At 39.1% G+C, this 26,083-nt stretch overlaps 2 protein-coding genes and 1 long non-coding RNA gene across 11 annotated transcripts in view; 1 reads left to right on the top strand and 2 right to left on the bottom strand.

Moving 5' to 3' along the window:
- The window catches only part of ASB14 (ankyrin repeat and SOCS box containing 14), a 61,149-nt gene extending 52,981 nt beyond the window's left edge, over positions 1-8,168 (bottom strand). For 6 of the 7 annotated variants that reach the window (XR_011426842.1, XR_011426844.1, XR_011426843.1 and 3 more), the window contains exons 1-6: positions 8,033-8,148; positions 7,301-7,442; positions 4,976-5,029; positions 4,435-4,568; positions 4,179-4,337; positions 1,264-1,509 (exon numbers count right to left, since the gene is read on the bottom strand). Coding sequence is in view for 4 of the 7 variants with exons in the window: in XM_070237336.1 (XP_070093437.1) it covers positions 1,264-1,509; positions 4,179-4,337; positions 4,435-4,568; positions 4,976-5,029; positions 7,301-7,422 (715 nt within the window). In the remaining 3 variants the exon portion in view is untranslated. Of the gene's footprint in view, positions 1-1,263; positions 1,510-4,178; positions 4,338-4,434; positions 4,569-4,975; positions 5,030-7,300; positions 7,443-8,032 lie in introns of all 7 variants that reach the window. The other variant, XM_070237337.1, reaches the window with a different exon arrangement.
- An 816-nt stretch (positions 8,169-8,984) lies between these two features.
- On the top strand, positions 8,985-25,941 carry LOC111768322 (uncharacterized). The gene is made up of 5 exons (XR_011426845.1): positions 8,985-9,091; positions 9,402-9,554; positions 14,186-14,510; positions 25,365-25,449; positions 25,624-25,941. It is a non-coding gene; the product is annotated as an uncharacterized lncRNA (long non-coding RNA).
- DNAH12 (dynein axonemal heavy chain 12) overlaps positions 9,525-26,083 on the bottom strand; it is a 221,142-nt gene continuing 204,583 nt past the window's right edge. For all 3 annotated transcript variants that reach the window (XM_023620217.2, XM_070237332.1, XM_070237333.1), the window contains 9 exons: positions 23,948-24,085; positions 22,372-22,605; positions 21,905-22,093; positions 19,754-19,857; positions 18,373-18,577; positions 13,269-13,406; positions 12,716-12,807; positions 11,093-11,160; positions 9,525-9,804 (listed from right to left, as the gene is read on the bottom strand). In XM_023620217.2, coding sequence (XP_023475985.2) covers positions 9,614-9,804; positions 11,093-11,160; positions 12,716-12,807; positions 13,269-13,406; positions 18,373-18,577; positions 19,754-19,857; positions 21,905-22,093; positions 22,372-22,605; positions 23,948-24,085 — 1,359 coding nt within the window. In that variant the 3' untranslated portion in view covers positions 9,525-9,613. The remainder of the gene's footprint in view (positions 9,805-11,092; positions 11,161-12,715; positions 12,808-13,268; positions 13,407-18,372; positions 18,578-19,753; positions 19,858-21,904; positions 22,094-22,371; positions 22,606-23,947; positions 24,086-26,083) is intronic.

Genomic DNA, 26,083 nt, shown 5'->3' with positions numbered 1-26,083 from the left:
TTACCTAAGGAAAATGCTCACTCACTGACCTCATTGAGGTCAACAATGCTGGTTTCTCCGAAAGGTTAAGGATTTAAAATCTGTTGCCTCGCCTCTTTATGTTTTAATCAATGATGTACACAAAAGGTTACTTTTTCCTTAAAGATAAAGGATCCAGTGTTTACTTTTGTTATTCCAACTAATGACTTTAGACATCTCTGATATCACTCATTTAAAATATCTTAACAGCCATTGATTGGAAACTAGCCTTCCCTCTATGATTTAGATTTAAGGTTGTTCGGAGTCTTTGCTGTATGGAATATTGGAGATCAGGACTATATCTTGTTAAAGAAAGAAGGCTTCTGGACACAAACAGGGAGGAGAATAAAGAAAATAATTCGAATATCGGGACTTTATTAAATCTTGGTAAAGGTTTGTTTCTTTGAAAACCAAAAAGCTTTAGATACTACATTGCTTCATCTAACAGTGTCATCAGTGGAGTTCTCCGCAAAGACAATAAATGCTGACGTTCTCTGAGCCAAAGTCTCCGCCAGTTAAACCAGGAGCTAAAATGGCCACAGCTACAGCATTGGTGGCAGGCAGAGGCATGTTTGAAGGCAAGTGTTGCAACTGCTACCATCTCTGACCCTCACTTTCCTCAAGTGCAAAATGAGGACAATGCCTACCTCACAGAGTTTTTAGACGATGACATGAGGCAACATAGGTAGCTCAATGCCTGGTACTTAGAAAGTACTTGAGAAATATAATTTGGCTTCCCCTTCTCTCAGAGTTTTGGTTATTACTAGAGGGGAGAACTGGGACCCAAAGAGAAGAAATCAGGAAGAATCTCTTAACAACTGAAGTCATCAGATAAGAGCTGGGACTGCCTCATGACCATGACCTAGTTTAAGCAGAGACAACGTGTAGGGGGCGTTGCAGGGTCTTTGATTCTATGAATCTAGAAAAGGACACCACCACCAAAAAACGTTAAAAAAAACCCAAAAACAACTATCCTCTTAACATGGTCAGGGAACATTAAGTAAAAGAGGAACCTGCATCCTAGTAATTTTAGGAAACTTATTTCACACCAAATAAATTCAGTCTCCGACTGTTTTAGGCTTTTCAGTAGTCAACATTAACACATACTTTTATCAAAAGTATGTGTTTTTTGTATTAGGCTTAAATAAAATATTAACTTCTCTTATTTTGAAGCTCTCCCTGAAGAGGAGAATGCTAGGGTCATGTTACCCCTTTGTAGTGTACTGACTGTATGGAAAATCTTGCCTTTCTGCAGTAATATTTCCATGATTTCAGTGTGTCCACTTTGGGCAGCAAGAGCCAGAGGAGTGAATCCATAGGAGCTCCGTGGGTCAGGGTGCGCCCCCGAAACCAGCATAAGCTTCACCATATCCCGTCTGCCCAGTTTGGCTGCTTCGTGGAGCGCTGTCCTCTCATTGGCACACCGCAGATTGACATCCGCCCCATAACTGATCAGCAAGGAGGCCATGTCATAGGAATCATGTAACACAGCTGGGAAATCAGAAGTGAGGTGGGCATTATTTTCAACAGGAAGTGAAGGCCAGAGTATCTTATCAGCTAGTGTCCCTCAGGCTTCCTAAGGACCTCTTCCTACCTCCCCTCATGTGCCTGCATTTTGTGTTTAGGAAAACAGATTGCAAAATGAGGCATCTATCAATATTAATAGTGTTTTACATCAGTAGGCTGTTGGCTTTTCTGTAAGCCATGACCAATTATTGTCTATTGGCTGCAAAAAAAATTTTCATTTATCATCTTTATTTTCCCAAGAAAATGGGAATTTAAGTATGCAGTACAGACCTAGATATGCTTGTAGCTGCTTTAAATGAAGAAAAACAAAAACAGCATTAGGAATTTAATTAGGAATTTATTTTTAAACTATTAGGAATTATTTATTAGGATATTATTTTTAACCTCACATTTTGTTAATCAAAATTCTCCAATAATTGGCTTTTCTCTATTTATGCTGTCGATTCACATTTGGATGATGATCTTCAGTCTTTCAAGATCCTAAAACCCCTATTTCCCTGTCTGTTTGCTAATTATTGGCACCTACTGTGTGTGAGGACTCTTGCTTGGTGCCAGACCCTGAATCAATATGAATTCTGCTCAAAACCACTTATAATGTGTTGTAGAAAGTGCTCTAATTGCTCTCAGACTGGAAGTATAGAGTGCCAAGGGGGTTGGGTCTTCTTTAATTCATTGAGCTGGCACTTAGTGTGCCCTTTCATTCTGGAAACACATGTCCTTTGTTTTAGGAAACCGTTTTCTTGACTTATTTCATTGAGGGTACACTGTTCCATCTCGTCTCTCCTCTTCCCAGCGTTCCTATTATTCACACATTGCTCCTCTTAGATACTCCTCGTTTTTTTTTTTTTTTTTTTTCCTATTTTCCATTTCTTACCGTCTTCTTCTGGAAGCTTTCCTAAACTATCTCCCAGCATTTGTTTTGAGAGCTTTATATTTCTGCTATCATATTTTTAATTTTTAAGAATGTGTTTTGTTTTTTGATAGTATCCTATTATTTCAATTTTCATTAATTTCTCTGATGAAATTAATGATAATTTTCCCCTACATTTTATTTTCCCTAAATAATCTGCTTCCTCCAAGTTGCCTATCTCTATTGGTTTGTTGAGAACTTTCCTCAGATAGTCCTTGGGTACCTGCTCATGTTAAGAGTTAGGAACTAAAAAGCTAATTGGAAATTCTAAACATTGGGTGAGGCTTGTGGACTGTGACTTTTTTTTTCTCCAAAGCCCCAGTACATGGTTGTACATCCTAGGTGTAGGTCCTTCTACTTATTCTATGTGGGAGGCTGCCACAGCATGGCTTGATGAGTGGTGCTAGGTCTGCACCCAGGATCTGAACTGGCGAAACCCTGGGCCACTGAAGCAAGCGTGCAAATTTAACCACTACACCACCAGGCCGGCCCCTGGACTGTGATCTTATCTGTAGGTTGATATGCCTGGGGCATTTGTTGGGGAACACCCAATTTCACTATCTTTGTTTTTTTTTTCTTGGGCTGATCAAATTCTCCAGAGAAACCTCCTCTTGGAGGGTGAAGTTGTGGCTGCCAGCTTTCTAGGATCCTGGTGGTGGAGGAGGGCTGGGAGGTTTATGTTTGCTTAGTTCCTCCAGTGTTTTCAGTCCAGTACTCCTGCCCTCACCTAACATCCTTCAGTCCAGGGAGCCTCTGCTTAAACTATCCAGAGAATAAGCTTCCAGAACTCTCCTGGGGCCGGGGAGGAGTCTGTCCCAGCAGGTGGATTGGGAGAAGTGATCTAGAGATCTGACTACTTGTTCCTTAATAGTTTTCAACCAATCCTCCTATTTCAGCTGCCCATCCTTCACCCATGTTCCATGAGGTAACTATTGCCAATGATTTCCAGACCTTTTGATATAATTGTGCTAGGTTTTGGCTTTCCCCACTACCAATTAAGATTTGGCTTTCTTGTCACTTATTACTCATCCATCTGCTCTCCAGGTTTAAAAAATCATGTTGTTGTTGTCTCCTCTCCTCTTCTTCCCATTCTTTTGTATCTTAACGCTTTAAAACAATTGCTTAACTGCAATTTTAGTGAAGACTCAGGAGGGAGCAAGATTAGTCATTTGTATTCAATATGCTGTCTTTACCCAGCCATTGGCTGCTGCTTCCTACTTTGCTCCTCTATTTCTTACACCAGAATTAACTGGTTCAATTAAGGCACCAAGCAAAATGATCAACTCTTAATTGGTCATAGATTTTGCATCAGGCCAGCTCTAGAAATCTTTGTGAGAGTCAAGTACCCATGTCTGGTCACTTGGGACCAAAGTGACAGTGCTACAACTATGCACAAAAAGCTGTCTCTGGGGGCCAGCCCCGTGGCTGAGAGGTTAAGTTTGTGAACTCCACTGCAGCGGCCCAGGGTTTTGCTGGTTTGAATCTGGGGTGCAGACATGGCACCGCTCATCAGGCCACGCTGAGGCAGTGTCCCATATGCCAAAACTAGAAAGACCCACAACTAAGAATATACAACTATGTACCAGGGGCTTTGGGGATAAAAAGGAAAAAAAAATAAAATCTTTAAAAGCTTAAAAAAAAAAAAAAGTTGCCTCTGAAACCCGTGGACATGGAGGAGATTCAGAGCCACAGACTCTTCTCCAGAGACAAGGGGTTAATTTACCTGTAAGAAGAGGAGAATTGCCTTCGAAATTCTTGGCATTCGGATTGCAGCCATTGAGAAGAAGAAAATTGGCATTTTCTAAAAGGCAATTGCTGACAGCCAAAAAAAGTGGCGTTTCACCATCGTGGGTGGTTTGCTCCCACACACTGGGTTTCGAAGCTGAAATAAATCCATTAGACCAAACAGTTTAGGATACAGAAATAAATGTTAAATCGATTTCTCAGAAGCATCACAAAGAGTTATAAAGGAAGTTTACCTTTCAGAGTTATTTCCAAAATGTTCTTATTTAATTGCACTGCAGCCTTATGCAGAGGAAGCCAGCCTATCCTATCTGCTTCATCAAAAGCAGAACGGTACTTGGTCAAGTGTGACAAGGCATCTTCCTTACCTATTAATAAGCCAAATGAAAACAGATTCACATTTGGCACACATAAATGGCAGCCCCATATTGCCATTAAGGTTAGGCATGAGACAACAGAATTCTAGCACCACTTTCTATGAAAGACAAATTTAAATGGCATTGGACAAACAAGCAGTAAGGCCTTTTATCTAGCACTCTACACCACCGAGCCCTGTGAATACCCATCATCGTGTCACATTCAGAAAAAAAGTCTGTCCATGCAGGAGTCAGGAGCTCTTAGTTAGGTTGTGCTGAAGCATTTTCTCCCAGGAAAGGCCACAGCAGCTGTGGATGCCATGGTCTTAAGCATTGAGGAGAACCTGCTTCTAGGCTTCCTGTTGTTACCAACACATCTTATCACAAGTTGAAGGGGATAGAATAGGAAGAGTACTTAACTGTCTCTATTGTTTCAACTATCTTCTTCCAGTCAGTGCTCACAAAGGAATGGAAGCTGCAAAGGAAAAAAATATATATGCAATTCCAATGCTGAGGGAAAAACTGAGGCATCTGATATGAAACAAAAGGAAGGGTAAAGGCAGCAGTGGTTAAGTAGTTCACATGAGATGAACTCTCGTTTGAGGCAATGACTGGGGCTTAAGAGAAATACTTCCAAAATGTAGTGTGGCCCTTAATGCGTTCTGAGGAATCTCCTCTCCCGTGTCTGTCTTCCCTTGTTGGACTGTTAGCTTCTCTACGGCAAAGACCGTAAGCCAGCCTGGAACACAGTAAGCCCTCAATCAATGTTTGCTGAACTGAATCAAACCTGCCTAGGACTGAAATATCACATTATCATATGGTAAAATTTAACGGCCACTCTATAATGTGAGTGTAACAAAAATTATTAACAATGGTAAATAACCATGGTGCGAGTTTCACAAAATATTCATGGTCAGAATTTGTGCTCAGAAAACACTATTAGCAGTTTTGTTTAAGTAATGTTTTTATTAAAAGATTTAAAAATAAAGTTTTGCAGCTCAACTTATGAATCTTATATTATTTTTAAATACAGTAAATAAAGACTGTCTCCTTCCTATTATCTTTGACTATTCAATGCACCCAGCTTGAGGAGAATAAATTCCCTTAGACAATCTGTACTATTTACAAGTTGGTCGTCAATTAAATTCTTTTAAACATTTAAAACTGTACTTACAGATTTAATGTTGTATTGGTTTCCTGTGGCTGCTGTGAGAAATTACCACACACTTAGTGGCTTAAAATAACACAAATCTATCACAGTTCTGCAGTTCAGAAGCATGAAATGGGCTCACTGGACTAAACTCAACGTGTCAGCAGGGTCGCCTTCCGGAGGCTCCAAGGGGAGAATCCACTCCTTTGCTTTTTCCAGCTCCTGGGGGCCTCCCACATTTCTAGCCTCATGGACGCCTCCTCCATCTTCAAAACCAGCAATGTTGGGCCACGGCCCTACCATCTCTCAGATTCTTTCTCTTCTGTCTCCTTCTTCCACCTTTAAGGACCCTGGTGATTACTTCGGGCCCACCTGGGTAAATCCGGGCTCCTCTCCCTATCGTAAAGTCAACTGAGTAGCAAACTTACTTCGACCTGCAGCCTTAATGCTCCCTCGCCATGGAAGGTTCCATAGTCACAGGTTTTGGCGATTAGGACGGGGGCTTTTTTTGTTGCATCGGGGGCATTTTCCCACCTGTCTCAAGTATATTCTAGTTTCCTAATTCCTTCAGGTGCCTGACCAAATCAGCAAGCCTTCCTGAATATCATACAATTCTTGCAAGTCTAAGAATTGAAATTTATAATATAGTCAATTTTAATTTCTCTGATAACTTTCAATATTCTTGATCAAAATCTCTTACGCCCTTTAGCCTAAAATCATGACTTCAAAGTCAATTACTCAATGAACTTTAAAATTTTTAATCACAAAGTTAATATAACAGATAATCTAATGAACCCAATTTCTTTACAAAACTTTAACTATTTAAAGATTATTCCTAAATTTAACACAAAAGTGTAGGAATAGTATGGTACAGAGCACCGACTCTGAAGCCAGGCTGCCTGGCTCTTCACTTACTAGCTCTGTGACCTTGGGTAAGTCACTTAACTTCTCTGTGCCTCAGTCTCCTCATCTCTAAATGGGGATAATAATAGTACCTGCCACATAGAGAGGTAATTTGAATTAGAATTTAAATGGGGTAATAATTATGAAATGCTTGAAATAATGTGGCATACAGTGATCACTCCTTGACTTTGTTACTTTTAAAAAATACTATAGTTTGATGTACTTCAACTTCTCTATTTAATTGTAAAATCTCTTGGGGTTAAAACATATTTATCCAGTTTTACCTCTCAGCAGGCATATAGAGGTCACCATCCCAAGCAAATAGGGTTTATCACCCCTGAAAAACAACAGTAACTACTCAGAGGGCTGTGGATGCTGAGCAGCCAGAGGGCACTGGACTAGGTGCGCCTGGCTGCAGATAGCCCATATCCAGGGCAATTCTCTCACACCACTGAGGAACACACGGAGTCCTTCTCTAGTGTTATCATAAGTGAACTCTGAATCCACACCCTTCAGAAGGAGTTAGTCTCTTCCGGGTTTAAGTTTACATAGTTCTTCCTCTTGATTTGATAGATTAAAGATTGGACCCTACCCCATCCACCTGACTGAGGTGGCAGATAAGTTTGTATGTGTCTTGGTTGGACAAGTCTCAACTGTTGGATACTTATACCACATTGCCAATGGGACCATTACCTCTCCTCCTCAGGTGCCTGCTGTGTAGTTCCTGGCTTGTGAATATCCTGTAAACTCTGTTGAATGATGAGCTGGGTGTCAAAGTCATCATCTCCGTCTTCGTCGCTGGTGTAATTATCCATGTGAAATGAGGACAGACTTCCTTTAAAGTTAGAAAGAATTAAAACTATTTTTCCCGTTGTGAACACAGATTATCAACTGCTTAAAATTACAAATGAAATTCAGAGAAACACAAAATTGATAGGACTGATAAATGAAGAAAATACAGAATTTAGAAAACAAAATATTCACTTAAAATTTTTTTCCATAAACTTAAAACAGTTTTCTGAACTGCCACAGATTCAATATAAATTAGAAGTTTCCATGAGTAGCCATTTACTTAAAGCTTATTCAGGGAAAACAGCCTTTCATATAAAACTTAGGTCAGTGCCATTGTAACTATGAAAATGCTCAGATTCATCTATTTTAGACTTGGCTTATGAGTTTTTCTCAGTGACTGTAGCACTCATCGAAAAGAACATCTTTCCTACACACAGTGAGTGTTATACTGAAAATAATATTGTATTTAGTTAGTAGAGTCTAAAAAGAAATGTGTTATACGAATAAACGGACTATCGTAATACAACATGTAACAGGAATGGTGGTAGTAAAACACGATGTATTTTATTAGACAATATCTCAATGGTTTTAAAAGAACATTTGTTTTAGCAGAGAATAGGTTTGATCACATACCAAAGGCTTTTTACCTCTGTTATGTCCTTTAGGACGGCACTGAAGTTCTTGCTGTTGAAGATGAGTGCATCAGAATTTTCATTTCTATTTAGGATCTCCACTCCCCTGGAGTTGCCATTCCATTAATAGCTTTACTATAAATACTTGATCATGAGACAGCCTGGCACATTCTCCTTGTTTTTTACATGTGGTTTAGCTCTGTTGGGAATCATTGTCTCTTTTCTTCGCTACTATAGTCATTGAATTGAAAGGATTAAACATCTTATTCCTGGAGTAGAGTGCTTTGGCAGGGAGCTGGCCATGTGAAGTGAGTTCATTCTCTTAAGACTCATCTCAGAGCCACTGCAAACCAGAAGCAGTTTTCCACTTGAGAGGCCAAACATTTTGTTCTGACTGAATTATCACAAGTGACTGTCCCAATGGTCCTCATTCATTGTGTAGCTGCACCTACATTTTCTTTGGGTTATAGAGCTGCACCCTAAAGTGTCCTGGGAATCCTAAGAAAGGAATTAACTCCACGCGAGATAATAAAATTTTGACTATAATTTTGTTTTGTTGAAATGTTTTAAAATTGCTAATGTATACTAATAAGTGCATACTAAATAAGAATATTAACTACTAAAAATAATGAATAGACTACTTGGCATTTCCAATTAAAGATGAAGTAAATGCCGAGAAGCACAATATTGCCTCAGGTACATAGGATTGCCCTCCAGCCATCTTACTCCTTTTTTTTTTTCCCTGAGGAAGATTAGCCCTGAGCTAACCTTTTCCACCAAGGCTCCTCTTTTTTGCTGAGGAAGCTTGGCCCTGAGCTAACATCTGTGCTCATCTCCTTCCACTTTATATGTGGGATGTCTGCCATAGTGTGGCTTGATATGGTAGTTAGGTCCACGCCAGGATCTGAACCAGCAAACCCTGGGCCGCCGAAGCAAACTTAACCACTCTGCCACTTGGCTGGCCCCCATCTTACTGCTTTTGTATGTCAGCTTTACCGCTCAGAGTTTCCTTGTCACGAGGGTTCTGCGAGAAACAGAACTAATGTTTTAAAAATATGAGGTAAAGGGTTTAGTTCTGGAATTGTTTTAATATTTTCCTTGTTTGCAATTTATTTACTTAGGTATTTGAAATGTTCGTGTATAATCACTTCAGGTAGGTGAATGGAAAGTAAACCATGACTGAAGCTGAAGAAATGACTTATTTGTGAAAAGAGATAATTTCTGATGTTAGTTAAATTTTATCCAATTAGTCTCCCTAAATCGGCTTTTCACATACATATCAAACCAAAAAAAAAAGGAACTAAATAAAAGTTTCAAAGATTTTTCATATGCTTCAAAGAAATATTTCTTTTCACGTTTTCCTTCCACAGGTGTCTGACTGAGGTCCCAGAGGAGTCCGTCCAGAAGGCTGTACTCCACTCAGGAGTGGCGCATCAGGGAGAACAAGGCAAAGACCCTTCACAAAGACCATTTCAAAGAATGACACCAAAATATTTCGTTTTATAATATAAGTATATTTTGAAGTAAGTGAAAACAATACATTTTTTAAATCTCTTTCAGATGTTTTCTTAATTTGTCCAATTTAGTCATCCAACTGACAAAGCAGAGCGACTCCACGCTTGATCCAGTGTTGAGTGGGTTGGTTTGTTTTTAACAACATTGCGATGACAAAGTTAGTAGAATGTCCTGTAGTGGAAAGAGTTCCTTTACGTTCACTTGTCTTGTAAAGGGGACAGGTGTAGGCATTCGACTTCACAATTTGAGACTTCTTAGCTTGAAAAAAAAAAAATTCATTTGATAAAGGAAAAACAGCCACTGGTACTAAAAGAACAACTATTTATCTTGTAATAAAATGACCAGTACTAAATCTAGGATCATGACTACGATATTTGAACATTTTAAAGTTGTTTTTTTACAGTTGGTTTATAATTGTGGTTGTGAAACAAGGCGAGTGATCTCATCTGGTGCACGATTTCAGGTCTAGAGGACAGGAGTTGATTATTTTTTTCACTTTATTTTTATTTATTTATTTATTTTTTTGGACAGAGGAACTTGAGGTCATGAGGAATTGATTTTAAAGTCCTGATCACTTAGCAGGCATGAAAACACTCAAGCAGACTTGGGAGACAAGAAGTAAGAAAAGAAGAATGTAGGAAAGAAGGAATAAAACACAGCATAGATCATGGAGGAGATGCAAAAAGAAACACAGCTGCCTAGAGCTCTCCTACAAGAGACTCATAAATTAGAAGAAGCTGAAGTTACTATTTGTTTTCAGCAGGTTATTCCTAAGAAAAACACACCAACTCTTACCTACTCACAGAAAAATCTATATACAATCCTTGAAAAACCAGATATGAGATATTAGGAGTCTTTCTAAACTAAGGCCACATTTCTCATAGTTATAATTGAACTGCATTAATAATAAAAATACTTAATGGGTTGGGTGGTGATTGTGGGTGGTTTATAAATGTTTTCATTTCTAGTTATTTGAGAAAAAAAAGATTAGAGAAGAGATAGAAAACAAAAGAATGAGCCTCAGTTGTTCAGACTTGTGGAAAAATGATGACAGTAGGAGAGAATGCACAAGTAACTTTCCCAGGGGGCAAACCGACCTCTATCCCGTGTGGCTTGCAAAGCCTATGCCTTGGGGCACTTGCTGGCTTCCAGGCCTAGGAGTTTCTTATAGCCAGGAAGCTCTAGTCGCTAGCTGGAGACTATGTCAAGACTATTTTGTCTCTGAGAAGTGTGCAAAGGCACTTCAGAATCAAAATATTGACGGGAAGTTCTAGACTGAAAAAGTAGAAGTGTGGGGGAGGGGCAAAGAAAATGTTACATCTCACAGGACAAGAGCAAAAAGAGGCAGAATGATACTCCTCAAATAATACAAATGCAGCACATAAAAGGGGGAACAATATATTTCCAATGTAAACATTGTCACTATTTATTATAATTGAACAAAACCCTAATGGGTTGGAGCAGAGACTTATTTCGGGGAGCAGTTAAAAATAGCTATCGTTATCCTCCCTAAAACTCCAAGAAATTATGTTAGATGTATATTTACTTGGTTTTATCCATATGATGGGCATCAGGTCAAACAGAAGTTTGGGATATTGTTCAGCGAGCAATCCACTGTGAAGAGAAATTAACAGATGTTTATTAGAAACGAGAAGAAATTTGCTTCTTAGAAATTGCTACTTAGATATTAGTTTTTAATACAAGAGAGGACCAGAGATATGCAGGAAAAGTAATGTAAAAAAACCAAACCAACAACAAAACCAAGCAAGAGGCAAAGAAGAATTTAGAAAAACAAAAGAAAATTATGGAAAGGCAATGTGTACAAACATTGGACCAATATCAATTCCTGCCAGTTTTTAAGTACTGTCCAAGAGGCAGACACTATGATATGTGATAACATCTGAGCCTCATAATGATCTTGTCCCCATTCCTATTCCTATTTCATAGATTAATAGTGGAGGTTCAGAGAGGTTGAGTACTTTTCTCACAGTAACACAGCTCTTTAGCACCAGTGTCAGGATTCATAGATCTGCCTATCTAGAAAATATGGTTTTGTTTCCTATGCTACATTGTTTGCTTGTTTGTTTGAAAGAAGGAGGAAAGAAAGGAAGGGAAAGATTAATACATATATAAGGAAAAGTAAGTTAAAAGAAATGTCAGTAGAGTGATGAGACGAAAAGCGATAGAAATAATCAAATGAGCTATGTGAAGCTAAGTCTTCTCATAACCCTGTCTTAGAATTATCTCTGTGGAACCACTTTCTTGCTTCTTCTTAAATGATTTACCTGCCTCGGCCTTTAACCTTCCCTTGAGAGCGTAGTCTAACCCTGACTCTGGAAATAGATGACTCTGCTTATTAATGGGATCGTTGAAGAGCAGGGCTCCCAGGGAAACAGTCTCGCCCCTTCTCTCTTACTCCTATGCATTTCAAACAGGTACAACATTGCTTAGTTTCCTAAGCTAAAAGTCAGTATTTATTTTAAATGTGTATTATGTCATCAAAATACACAAAAAAGTTTTCTGTTCACCAGTAGAAATGAGAACTTTACTGAAACTGTAAACTGTTTTAAACTGAGGGGGGCCGGCCCTGTGGCAGAGTGGTTAGGTTTGCGCACTCTGCTTCAGCGGCCCAGGGTTCGGATCCCGGGGCACTGCTAATGGCACCTAATGGCATCGCTCATTAGGCGGTGTTGAGGCGGCGTCCCACATGCCACAACCAGGAGGACCCACAACTAGAATATACAACTATTAATGGGGGGATTTGGGGAGAAAAAAGCAGGGGGGAACAAAAGAAGATTGGCAACAGTTGTTAGCTCAGGTGCCAATCTTTAAAAAAAAAAAAACAAAAAAAAACCCCTGAGGCACTCCCACATATTACAAAATGCACGGTATCTTACAAAACAGAAGCAGCAGGAAATACTTTCAACCTCCTTTTCTAATAGTGAGATCATTGAAATATTAACTAAAAATTGTTCAGGACCTAAAAATACTCACTCTTCAATTGCTCCAGCCTAAGTAACGATTTACGGCAAGTGATGATTTATGGGAATACTTGCCGTATTCCCTAGAAGAGGCCTTTTGGTTGCGGGGAAAGAAAAGGCAGCAGACAGCTTATCTTGCCCATGATTCAGCTACAACTGAAGAGGTCTTTGCAGTTGACATTACTGACCTTTTTCTGTCCCAGCGCGCTCCATCGAGATATAATCCATGGATATAAACGCCATCTTCCGGTGCTGTCTCAGATATATCAGCAGGAATGACCTGAAGGCAGAGGCACACCCCAGTAACGATCTTCTCCCCAGACAACTTCATCTCATAAGGAAAATAGTAGCTAAATCTTCAGAACACATTCAGGGAAATTCCACCATATAAAAGCCTGTTAAACTATACATTTTTTTTCAGTAAAATATAAATGTAAAAATGTATAGTACGGTTCTTTTTGAAGCATTTATCAAGTTTTACTGTACCTCATATTAGTTTTTGCTAAAGCAGAAGAGCAGCATTGGGTTATTTGAATTGAATATTGAATTGAATTTATATATAAGTTCTATCATAGAGATAGAAAGATGAATACTAAATACTTTCTTCATGAAAAGCAAAGGATGGAAAGAAGTCAAATTGTTTATAATGGGCTATACAGATATAAATTCTGCACATCTTCCTTGCTTAAATATATGACTTCTATATAACGATACACTGTGTAGTTTAAGGAGTTACCGTACCTCAAATTCATATCCCAGTAAATCAATAGGGATGGTATATTTTCTGGCATAATTCTGCATAGCTCCCGTTAAAAAGGCTTGGGTGAAAAAGAAACCTGAGAGCCAAAACACACAAGGTTTTCCTGAATTATACCAGTCCTATAAAGGAAAAACAAAATGCATTATGTTCGTTTTTCAATTTACACAAGTGTCACCTGACATACAATTCCTGCTTCTGCTTTTTGTGTGTGTTACGTACACTTTCCATCACAGGACACCCTTCCTTGACACCAAACACACAACCTATCCTGGCCCTCCTAATTATTTTGCCTTCTAGTTACTCTTCTTGGAAAATACAAGCTAATTTTAACATGAACCAGAATAAAACAAAGTTTGAAAGATTCAGATCTTCTGCAAAAAGCCAAATGTAAATTATTTGGTCCCACTCAAAAGCAACCATCTTTAGACATCTTACACATTGTTTAACTATAGGCTTAACGTATTGATTCCAGTTCTTGAACCCTCTTAAACTCCCTTCCTCCATGCTCACTGCCCCCACGCCAGTTCAAATATTCATGGTCTTCTTTCTGTACCACTGTGAACATATCCTTGCTTCTTCCCCTATTCCACTCAATACACCCAGCACAATGCTCTGAGACTATACCTCACCATGCATGTTTGGATCAGGTTTAGCATCCTGCATAATACTGTACTGCCCCAGCAAATTAAAGCCTAAATACCTTAGTCTCCTCTTCAAGATACTTCACAATCTGGCCCCAAATTGTATTTCCAGCTCTATCCCTTTTAATTCCTGTTCAAGCATCTGAGATTCTAATCAGACTGCACTCTTTGCTGGTCTCTTTTCTGCATTGGGTGTACATCTGTTGTTTTTTTTTCTGCTTATCTTAAAGTGCCACTACTCTTCTATCCCTCTGCAGAATGAATCCTCCTGTGCTCTCAATCCAAGCCCTTCTGGTGGTGGAACTCCAGCTCCTGGGGTGGGCAAGTGATTCGTGCCTAGCCATTCATAGCTCCAGTCTTGTGATTGACTCAGGAATGGACATGCACACAAGGTCAGAGATGCAGAGACTCTTGCTGGGACTTTTGGGGGAAAGGCTCACTCTCAACTCTTTGAAGGTGTGTGGCTGTGAGGCCAGAACTGCTGTTGCTATCTTACTACCATCAGATGAGAACCTAAGTGAGAATGAAGTTAACCTACAAAGAAATGGAGCCAAGAGATGAAGTACAAGAGGCCGGGACCAGGTAACCATGTAGGCCCCCAGGTCAAATCCTGCCTGGAGTCACTTTATCCCCTGGACTTTTCAGCTACATGAGGGAACAAGCTTTATTTTTGCTTACGTCAAAATTTTTACAACAAAATCAATCCTAAATGATAGAGTGCCTTTCATCCCACAGCTATCTCTAAGTCCTCTCTTCCTTTTTTTGCAGTAGCCTAAACCATTCATCCTTTATACGCAGCTCAAATGCTACCTCATCCAGTAAACAAACTCTGCTTTCCTGAGCTAAACGAACTCTCTTCCTTCTTTGAATTCGCAGATCATTTTGCGTGGTGGTTGTTTATGACATATTCCTTACTATGCCATATTAGTTTTTTATTTTGAGGAAGATTAGCCCTGAGCTAACTGCTGCCAATCCTCCTCTTTTCGCTGAGGAAGACTGGCCCTGAGCTAACATCCATGCCCATCTTCCTCTACTTTCTATGTGGGACGCCTACCAGAGCATGGCTTTTGCCAAGTGGTGCCATGTCCGCACCCGGGATCTGAACTGGCGAACCCCGGGCCGCCAAGAAGCGGAATGTGCGCACTTAACTGCTGCACCACCGGGCTGGCCCCCGTATTAGTTTTTTCTTAGATACACAGTTTATCTCCCTGTAGGCTACTGGCAACTTGAAGGCAGGACTCATGTTGTAATCACCTTTTTACCTCGCAGAGCACACAACAAGGTGTTTTAGACAAAGTGAGGTCTCAATTTACATTTGTTAAATGAACAGATGAATCAATAAAATGAACTTTGTCTCCGAGTGAACAGCACACTATGGGAAGAAGCCAGCTTTCCTTCCCGAGAAGAAGAGAACAAACCACTGCCGGAGACGTTGCAACAGTAGAGGTGTTAGATCAAGAAGAGGTAGAGAAAGAGATGGCACTGGGCGAGGGCATGAGCCAGGGAGAACCAGAACCAAGCACAAGAAACAAAGTGTGTGGAAACACCTTGCTCACCCCAGGGCTCCATTTAGCCAAGAATGTCATGAGTGTCTGGGTCAGCTACTTAATTACTGTCTCTGAATCGGCTATCAGTTACTGAGTGCTTAGTACATGCCAGGCGCTGTGCTAAGAATGTTACATGCATCACCGCATTTAGTCCACAAAGTAACTCAGTGAGTTAGATATTATTCCTCCCATTTTACAGATGAGAAAATTGGAGTACAGAAAGATGAGTACCTTGCTCAAAGTCACACAGAAACTAAGTGTCAGATCCTGAATTTAAACTGAGATCTTAGCCAGTGTGCCAAAAGTACAAAAAAAAGAAAAAGAAGGAGAAAGGGAAGATAAATAGGGTGAATGGTGAGAGACAGATGGAAAAGGATAGAGAACACCGGACAACTCATTTGCTTAATTTGTGAACTCTAAGAACCATTAGGAGGTGAAGTCAAGAGTCCAGGAGAAAGAAAGATGATGGGGAAACTGTACAGCTTCTGTAAGGGTAAGAGGAGAATGGGGGAGATCCATGCAGGGGAAGATTGGTGGTGAAGGATCATAAAGGTGCCCAGTAATAAGTAAGACCTTTCTTACTGCTTCAAATGGAATGATTCCAAGAGGAAATCCAAATTTCAGAAACTAGAGAGTATGATCTGAACTTTATACTAACAATAACAACAAAAAGAATATTTCCTAGAGTCCCAGCTGGCACCATGCCAGGACCACTCTAAGGAACCAAGCTAAAGACTCTTCAAGGCCCTTCAGGACAAAGCAATATATGGGAAGTATAACCAGTCCCAATAAAAGTTTCAGCAAAGTTTGGGGAATGAACTGAAATGTAAAAAAAAAGGAAGACTCTGGCAAGGGGAGGATGTAATTACCTATATGTCAGATGCTTTTGATAAGGGACAGGAAGAGGCTGGTACACACAGAAAGAAGTCAAAGACATGTTGTAGACATGGCTAGGAATCACCAGGTATACACACTCTCCCATATCAAATTAGCAAAGATAAAAAAGAACGCTAATTACTGAGAAACAGGAACTCCTATCCACCATTGATGGGGATGCAATTGAATAATTTGTCTGGAGAGTGATTAGGCAGCGTATATTAAAAGCCCTAAAAATATCCAAATGGAATCAGTTAAAGTATTAAAAGAATAAGGAACCACTGACCAAGAGGAATTTTTCTAGGAACACAAGAATGATTTTACCCTTGGAAAACTAGTGATTTTATTCAATGCAATAATAAGCTAAAGGAGAAAAAAAATCACATCATCAGCAACAAATGCTGAAAAGGCATTTGATAAAATTCAATAGTTTCTGCTTTTACAAAAGAACAGTCCACTTTTACTGAATGCTTACCACATACCACAGACTGAGATAAAAGTGCCAATTTTATGGATAAGAAAACTGAGGCTATTAAGTGGCAACTCTTCTAGAGCCTAAACACTTAAAAGCCCTATTTTATACTGTTTCTTTCTTTCTTTCTTTCTTTCTTTTTTGCTAAGGAAGATTTGCCCCGAGCTAACAGCTGTTGCCAATCCTCCTCTTCTTCTTTTTTTTTTGCTTGAAGAAGATTAGCCCTGAACTAACATCTGTGCCAGTCTTCCTCTATCTTGTCTATGGGACACCACCACAGCATGGCTAGTGAGTGGAGTAGGCCCCTGCCTGGGGTCTGAACCTGCAAACCCATGCTGCTGAAACAGAGCACATGGAACTTTAACCACTTGGCCGTGGAGCAAGGCCCTGTTTCTTTTGTTAGATGCATAATCTACATAAAAAGCTCCTATAAATTAATTTTTTTTTAAGTCCAAAAGAAAAATGGGCCTAAGAGATAAATAGGCAATTCACAGAAGAAAATACAAATGGCAAGCACACATACCAAAGGAAGCACAGGCTCACTAATAATCCAAGAAACTCAAATTGAAACAACAAGATATGGTTGACTTATCAGACTGGCAAAAATTAAAAAGGGATGTATGAGATGGGGCTGGCCCTGTGGCCAAGTGGTTTAAGTTCTGTGTGCTCCAGTTTGGCGGCCCGGGTTCATGGGTTGGGATCTTGGGTGTGGACCAACTCCACTCATCAGCCATGCTGTGGAGGCATCGCACATACAAAGTGGAGGAAGACTGGCACAGATGTTAGCTCAGGGCTAATCTTCTTCACCAAAAAAAAAAAAAAAAAAAAAAGGATGTATGGGAAAGCCTGTCTGTCCACATCTTCACAAGCACTGTATATTTTATGATTAGTTTCTGCAGTGAAACAAATAATGCTTTTGTGCAATGAAAAGGCAACTGAACACTGAAAGGTCATATACCTATGTGAATTTCCAAAAGTATTTTTGGGGTCTCCCCACTCGCTACTCTCTCATAAACAACAACCATAGGATGGGGGCAAGCCAAGGATTGGGGAGGAAAAATAGTGCCCTGCCCCATGCTTTCCTGTGCCCTGAACATCCTTTATGTGTGTGTTGGGGGGTGGGGGGGGGGCCAGATTTCAAAGCACTCATCTTTTCTCTGTTTTATGAGATAAGAGATGAGAAACTCTGATTTTAAGACAATGGCCAATTATTGATAAATCCAAGCCTCAGGCTCTTTTTGTGATTTACTATCAGTGTTAAAATCACAAGACCAAGTTTGTGATCTCAGAGAACCACAAACTTAGAATCTTCAAAAATATAAATGTCATATATTACTTGGGTTTAGGTAAAGTAAAATTTTAATTTTCTACTCAGTACTTTGAAAGGTGTATAATTTTCAATATTCTAAACCCTTGGTTAGATTACCATGAAACTACTAATCACATTCCATTCAACTCGGAGACATTCAAGTGACCATTGCCAGTTTCTAATATCTCCCTAGTCAACCAAAAAAATAAAATTACGTATATATTATGTACAATCTTTTACCTCAAGGAAGTTCAACCGGGCTAGAAAGTCTGTGATGTAACTTCCTAGGGGTTTAAGACTTGGGTAGGATCGTTTGGCCCATATTTCCGGAACCTTTCCAACAAGCAGACTGCCTGCGAGTGCCTCCAACGCAGAGTCCATGACGACCACGCCCTTAATAGCTTTTTCAAGGTCCAATAGAGTGTTATATATAGTTCTAATTAAACTGCAAGTAAAGAAATTATGTCATCAACATATATATGGTAGGAAATATCAACATCCAGTCTTTCCAGAAGAAGAAATAGCAGGATACCATGCACAGCTTTGTGGGAGTGTTTCCCAAAGTGTGGTCACCTCCCACTTAGTAACGTAAGGTCATTTTAGATGATACTTAGATGAACATTTTTCATTTTCGTCATTACACTCATATTTTAAAATACAGAAAATAATACAACTAGCATATCAAAATTGTTGCCTTCTGGGTATTATTGCTTAGGACCAGGCTAATTTAAGAAGAGAACGATTTAAGGAAAATATCAGGAAATAATGTTAAAGGTGACATGCAAATATGGAAAAAGTTATAAAGGTGTTATGCACTGGCTGGAACTTGGGAAACGCTGCATTAAAACATAAAGCGAATATGTCATTTATGTACTTGCAAGTACTTTGCTTCCCACTGAGGCCCAGACTGGTAAGAACACCATAAAGACACCTGAAGTGAGGGCTCTAGGCTAGAAGCCTAAGCAACCAGGAGATAATATGTTACTATATATAAAAATATATGGTCTTTGTATAAGAAATACTGAATTAGTTAAGGCGTAATAGTGTTTTGATATGTTTTGTTTTAAAATGTCAGCAAGTCTGGAAACCCAAATAAACTTGGAAACACTTTAGAAAATTCATAACCAAAACAATTCTCCATTTGTTAAGCCAGTATTGAATTGTAGAAAATTCAATTAAAAAAAGTCAAAGCATCGTGGGGTTTGAATTTGTTTGCTATCATGGGGTACTTAATTAACCTAGATTGGACTCAAGAAGAAAAGGGAGGTGTATATAGGTCAAGTGGCAGAAAAACAACGATAAGCGTGACTACACATAGGCCTAATTAATCTCATTCTGTCTTTAGTTCCTGAGGAGAATAGTGATAGATGGGTGAGAAATTAAGCTGAATGAATATTTTTAACCAGTGAAAGCAGATCTCCTTTTCATTATCATTTTTACAGTATAAAAGATACCCTCACTTCTGGAGCAGAAGGTTACACAACTTTTAAAAAAAGGGGGAAAATTCTAATGAAATGGGAGGTTTTGATCATTTTTTCTTAAAATTTTAATTCAATACTAGTATCTTTTTTATCAACTTTGGTTGGTTGCCCTCTGAATCACTGGGGATACAGATCCTTACCTGTTAAATCTTTCCATTTCTTGTACTAAAACAGTATTCATGCTCTCTTCGTATCTCACAGGATACTTCAATAGTGCTATTTCAATGTCAAAATCATTTGGTAGCTAAGAAAATAGATTTTAAACAACTCATATTACTTTCAGAATGGATCATTGGTTTCATTCGGCTATAATATCACTAATAGCTAACACTAGGCAGTTACTATGTCCTGGGCATTGTGCTAACTGCTTCCCATACATTATCTCATTTAATCCTGACCATACACTCTTAAGTGACCATTATCTCCATTTTACAGGTTAGGACATTTAAGAAAAGAGAGGTTAAATAACTGCCCAAAGACACACAGCCAGAAAGTGATCTGTTTAAATCCACTCTCTAGCTGTTTACATAGTGATCTGTTTAAGTCCAGGTATCTACCTCCAAGGCCCATGCTCTCCACCACAGGATATAGTGTTTTGCAGATGATAGACATTTTTGAAAAGTTTTGTAATTTCTTTTTATAAATTGAATCTTATTTTCCATTGATAAAACCGAGTGCCCATTTCATAACTGTTTTATATTTACTTCCAGTCAGTTACCAATTGGCTCCAAATAGCTTACTTACCCTGCTGTCAAATAATTAATGTGTGAATGTAGCAAGGTTCCAGGACATAGGGAAAGAGAAGGCCATCAAGTGTCTGATTTCTATGAGGCGTCTCTGAGATGCTGGGGAAGCAATGAAGGGGACTTGGGACTGATGATCAAGCCCCAAGACATTGGAATTCACACTGCTCAAAGGGGCAAAGAAGTTTCCCAATTAGGGAGGTCCCAAACTAAGAATGTTGAACTGCCCAGAGTGTCCCAGGTGATGGCCCCTGGATGGTGCAAAAGAAGTCTTCTAAGGCACAGCAGATGGTGTCACTCAAGGACCCTTTGGCTTAGCACAACCCTCCTACCCCAGATAAGTCCCAAATGCCACTGCCAGGTAACTTTCTGTTAAGGATCTTGTAAGAGCCACCATTCTGCGAGGGTGAGAAACTTTCCCCACAGAGATAAACCACAGAAACAGTAAGGGGCCAGGGTGAGAGAGGCAAACAGCAGGAGCAGCAGTCTAGGGGTATAAGTGGGAGGAGCCTAGTTTGCTTTCACCCGGGGTCGCAGGCCGTGCTGCTCCCCTCTGGCCGTGGCCAGGCGTGTGGTGAGTAGGCTCTTCCTAAGGAGTGGTGTAAGGTAAGGCCACCAACTGTGAGAGCAGAGGAGAGGCACTGTCCCTGGGCTTTCAAGGCAGTTGGACTATGGGTCAGGTTCTGCTCTGTCAGAGTGCCTGACATTGAAATATGGGGATAGTTATAGTATTTAGGAATTTAGGAATTGGGAAGATATTGGGACCATAATCTTTTTAAAAGTCCCCTTAGTAGTTCTTTATTGAATTTATGACACAGAAAAAGAGGTGAGAATAGAGAGTATCATTCCTCTTTACCTAGTAGGACTAAGTACATTGGGCTGTATTATGAAAAAAAAAAAAAAAGCTGTAGCAGCTAATTTAGTGCTGATCTTATCTCCCCATGCCTCCTTCTTCCTAAGGTATAGATTAAAAGCCACTCACTCCTTGAATCAGCAAGTTCACACCATTTCTTCCATTTTTATTTCTTTCTTTATTTTTGAGGAAGATTGGCCCTAAGCTAACATCCGTGCCCACCTTCCTCTATTTTTTTATATGTGGGATGCCTGCCACAGCATGGCTTGATAAGTGGTGCTAGGTCTGCGCCTGGGATCTGAGCCAACAAACCCAGGGCTGCCAAAGCAGAGTGCATGAACTTAACTGCTGTGCCACCGGGCCAGCCCCCCCTCCATTTTTAAAAAGTAGGTCCATTATCTTTGTTTAGAACTGATAGTAAGTCATATGTTCATTAGCTCATCCACAGCTATAGTTACTAAGTGCCAGGCATTTTGCAAAGCACTTTAAAGTCATGATCTCTTTAATGTTCACAAGAACCTTAAACAGCTGGTACTATTTTCATCGCTTTACAGATTTGAAAACTAATGCTCAGAGAGGCAAAAATGTCTTACTCAAGGTCATAATGCTGCCAAATGGAGCTTTCAGATTGCCATTTCAGTGCCACTTTGATTTGTTTTATATTATAAGCAACATATTTTAAGCTAAACATTTACCTTGTTGAGAATATCTCCGGTAATTTCTAATAGAATCTGGTCAGCACTTCCTGAGGATCCTGTCTGTTTGGAGCCTCCCTGGGTGAGCAGCAAGGACTCAAAGAGGATTTTCGTTTGTTGAAGATCTTTGGAGATATCAACATTTTCATGTAATCCAAATATCTCAGGGTGTTGAGTAAATGGAAGTTTCTGCCAGAAAACAGATTCAGCAAGCATCACGTTTTCACTGGATAGATCAATTCATAAGGTAGACACAGGCAGACCAAAAAGGTTAAAAATCAACTAAACATCAAACAACGGAGGAATCAAACTTTTCCAATTTTCAGTAATTACTAGAAACAAAAGATATTGGAAGTTGATTGAAACCATAATACTTGTCTGACCCTATATCTTAATGTCCCTATTTCAATTTGCTTTTTAGAAAAATCACACTTAAATCTAAGTCTATTTTTGGTGACATTAGTTACCTTAATGAATTCAATGTACTCATCATAGGTGCCTTTGGGAGGTGCAAAATAGTTTCCACTAGGAGAAAACTTATAATGAGGGCTTTCAATTACATGTGAATTATAAAAGTCAGCCAGCATGGTTAAGAGGAGACGTCTGTCCCAATCATCTGTCACTCTTCCTCCATAGTTACACTCCCCAGTCAGGTAAGAGATGGCTTCAAATGGAACTGTATCATATTCATTTATAAATAACTGAAACAAAGGAAAAATGAAATAATGGAAAAACCTTAAAGTCTTTCACTTCATTTCCATTTTAAAATGGGATTAAATATCTATCTATTTATCCATCCATCTATCTATCTATCAATCATCTATCTATGTGTGTAGACACATAGAAGTGGGGTTGAAGGAATTATCATCATAGTTGTCTTTGGGTGACCTTTATGGGGCTTCATGTCATAAAGGCCCTCATCACTGAAAAGAAGCAGAAAAATACTAATATTCTGTGGTTGTCTAGTTGGATTAATATATTTGGTAAAATATTACAGAAATAATCGAAAAGTATTGGAGTTGGACAGACCTGAGTTCAAATCCTACCTCAATGGGCAAGTTGAGTTCTTAGCTTTGGTTTTTCTCCAAAATAGGGATAATACCAACCTTACAGGGCTGCTATGAGGATTAGAATTAATATAAGTAATGTGCCTAGTTCAAAGTGTGAGTTGGTAGAGTTTACTGTGGATATTTATCCTTTTTATTTTTATTTTTTGGAGGGGAGCTGCTGACCGAGTGAAAGTCTCACATTGTGAGTCTAGAAAAACTGAAAAAGCTGGCCACTCACTTTCCCAGCATCTCTTACAGTAAAGCCTAGGCCCATGACCTGGGCTTGGTTACTCAGGTGCATCCCTCCCAGACTGAACTGGCGTTTAGTGTGCGAAGAAGCAGGAACAGTAAAGAGTCTATTGTGATGACATCAGAGTGCCTGCAGTAGACCAGAGTCTGTGTGGCAGCCATGTGAGCTGTGGTGTCTAATGCTCAACAAGGGTAGAGGGGCTGCTCGTACCAGACATGCTATGACTCTGGATATGACTCTGGATGCCTGGGCTCTCCAGCCGTCCTGGTGAGTCTGTGACCTACCCAATATTCTTTCAATAAATTCCTCTTCTACAGTCTGTTTCTGTTGACTGATAGAGCTAAAGTGTAAATTTGAGTGGAGGAGAAGAGTGGAGGTTAATGAGGACCTATGTAAAGCCAACACTATGGAGGGCTCTGCAAGAAGGCAGAAAGAACCAGGGTCCTTAATGACACTTTTGCTGAATCAACCAACTCCAGCACCTGTCCTTTCTCTGCACTTCTTTTTATGTGAGATATGGTTTCATTATGGTTTAATCCAGTTTGAATCAGGGTTTCCATTATTTGTAGCAGAAAAAATCCAGAGGGAGACAGTGCTTCATGGATCATAATTATTATTACTATCTACCCACTTATTTATTTAGTGGTGTTGGGGGAATTGAATAAGTTATTCCAAGCAAAGAGAATTGCCTAGGGCTTGATACATAGCGATCCTTCACCAATGCTAGTTCCTTTCTAATTTTACCTGTAGTTGTCGAATACTGATGCGTAAGTCTGATTCATTAAATCCATATGGAATATTCCAACCAAGAGGACCAAATTTCTTCCTCTCTTGCACAAGGGCATGAAAAAAACAAACTCCAAACAGCAACTTCTCCCATGCCTTTAGAATAAAAGTTATACAAGAAAAAATTCTGATCATATTTCCATCAATAAAATGAAACGAATCAATGACCTTTTTCATATAAGATTCTATGATCATATATCTCTACAAACTTCTATTTTAAAAAGACATGCTATCTAAAATAATGCTTACTATAAAAAGAATTAATCTTATGACTTAATCAAAACCTCCAAAGCTAGACAAACTGCAATTATGTTACACTTTATTAAAATGCAATAATGCCACCATTTACCAAAATATGGGCTAACAATACTTGGGTATTGTTCATAGATATTTACAACTTCAATACTTTAACGTTATCCTGTAGACTCACCAGCATATGCTTGAGACTACAACTGCAGGAGAATAATTAATCATTATAATAAGAATAAATCCCAATATATAGTTCCTGATTTTGTGACTTTCCATTTGGAGATCATTTTTGAAACCCTTGTTTATTTACTCTGTTCTGACATCTTTACATGTGTGATATGTATGTCACGTGGGCCTCTCACTAAGCTTGGAGTGATGCTCTGGAGGATGGCCATCCATCTCATTGAGATCCCCTCATGTAAATTTCAAGGATGCTACCTTGATGGTTTAAGTTAGACTATCTCAGACATAGCTCCAAATGCAGAAAAAAATCCATCCAGCTATTTTCATGTGATGCAGTAGTAGAAATTTTTTCTATAATATTAAAATGCAAGTACACCATGGCTTTACTGAATAGCTATATTCTTTAAATGTTGTACATAAATCAAAGCATATTTTAAATATACTGGATGAATGCTGTTGTGAAACATTTAATAGGGGAAAAACTTTTTGGCAATGAGAGTAATAACATAATTTACATATATTTTCACATAATTGGGTTTTCTTAAGGAAGTGATAATCCTTCCACATTTTTGGTCTATGCTTGTGGGCCAAGAAGGCCCCTGTGGCATCAGAGAAATCTTGGAGACAGAAAGCAGAAACATGCATAGTTGGGGTGAGATGCTCTCAGCTGAAGATTAATCTGAACTCACAAAGAACTGCCTTCTACAGCTGTGGCTGAAATTAAATATGAGCTGAGGAGATGTGACAAGGGACATCAGAAGAATTTGCCACAGTCCTGTTATTTAGACTTTTTAAAAAAGAAACAAACTATATATTCTAAAAAACACAAATATTAAGAAATATTTTCTTAAAAAACAAACAAAAATGTCTTTTCTGAAGGCAGGTGTTTGTTTGTTTTCCAGTAAGCGTTTCTTCCAACTAATTTCTGAATTATGTTTTCCAGGGTACATTTTGTGACTAAGCCAAGGGGGCAGCAGGATGCTGCCTTCTCTACCTAAAGATGATACCATGGACCCAGCATCAATGGGGTATGCCTTTTGGTTTGTTTTCTATGATGTGGTGCTGGATTGTGCTAACTCATCCAAACTCCTTAGCAAGGCATATGAAGATTTTCAGTTTACACAGTCTTGCCCCAATATTCCTTCCCACTGTTATGTCTTACTAATTTAGCCAAAATGAGTTACTCATTGCTCTTTCAACAGGTTTGTCATAATCCTGTGCCTTTACACATACGTCTTGGGCCTACTTCAAATGTCAGTTCCTCAGTGAAGGTTTTTTCAACGTAACCAAGAGTTAGTCACACACAAGTGGGAAGAAACAGAATGAACTGGGTACCAAATCCCACCTCTAACACTTACAAGCTGTATGACCTTGATCATTTACTTGATTTACCTGAACCTCAGTTTCCTTATTTAAAAAACAAAGTTGTGATAATAACATCTATACTACAGGGTTGTTGTAAGATTTATGTATTTAAACTACCTGGAACCTGCAATGCTCAATAAATGCCTTTTCCCTTCCTTCCTTCCTTTCTTTGTCCTCTCATAGTTCATCATAGTATCAAGGCAGCGGTTCTCAACCTACTTAACATTTGAATTTCTCTTGTTACTTGTTTGCTTGGGTTTTTGTTGTTGTTGTTTTAGAAATAAAATGTGGAAACTT

The sequence above is a fragment of the Equus caballus genome, chromosome 16, assembly GCF_041296265.1.
Source record: "Equus caballus isolate H_3958 breed thoroughbred chromosome 16, TB-T2T, whole genome shotgun sequence".
Taxonomy (NCBI): domain Eukaryota; kingdom Metazoa; phylum Chordata; class Mammalia; order Perissodactyla; family Equidae; genus Equus; species Equus caballus.
Note: the sequence above shows the minus strand (reverse complement) of the source record. Positions and strands in the feature narration are given on the sequence as shown.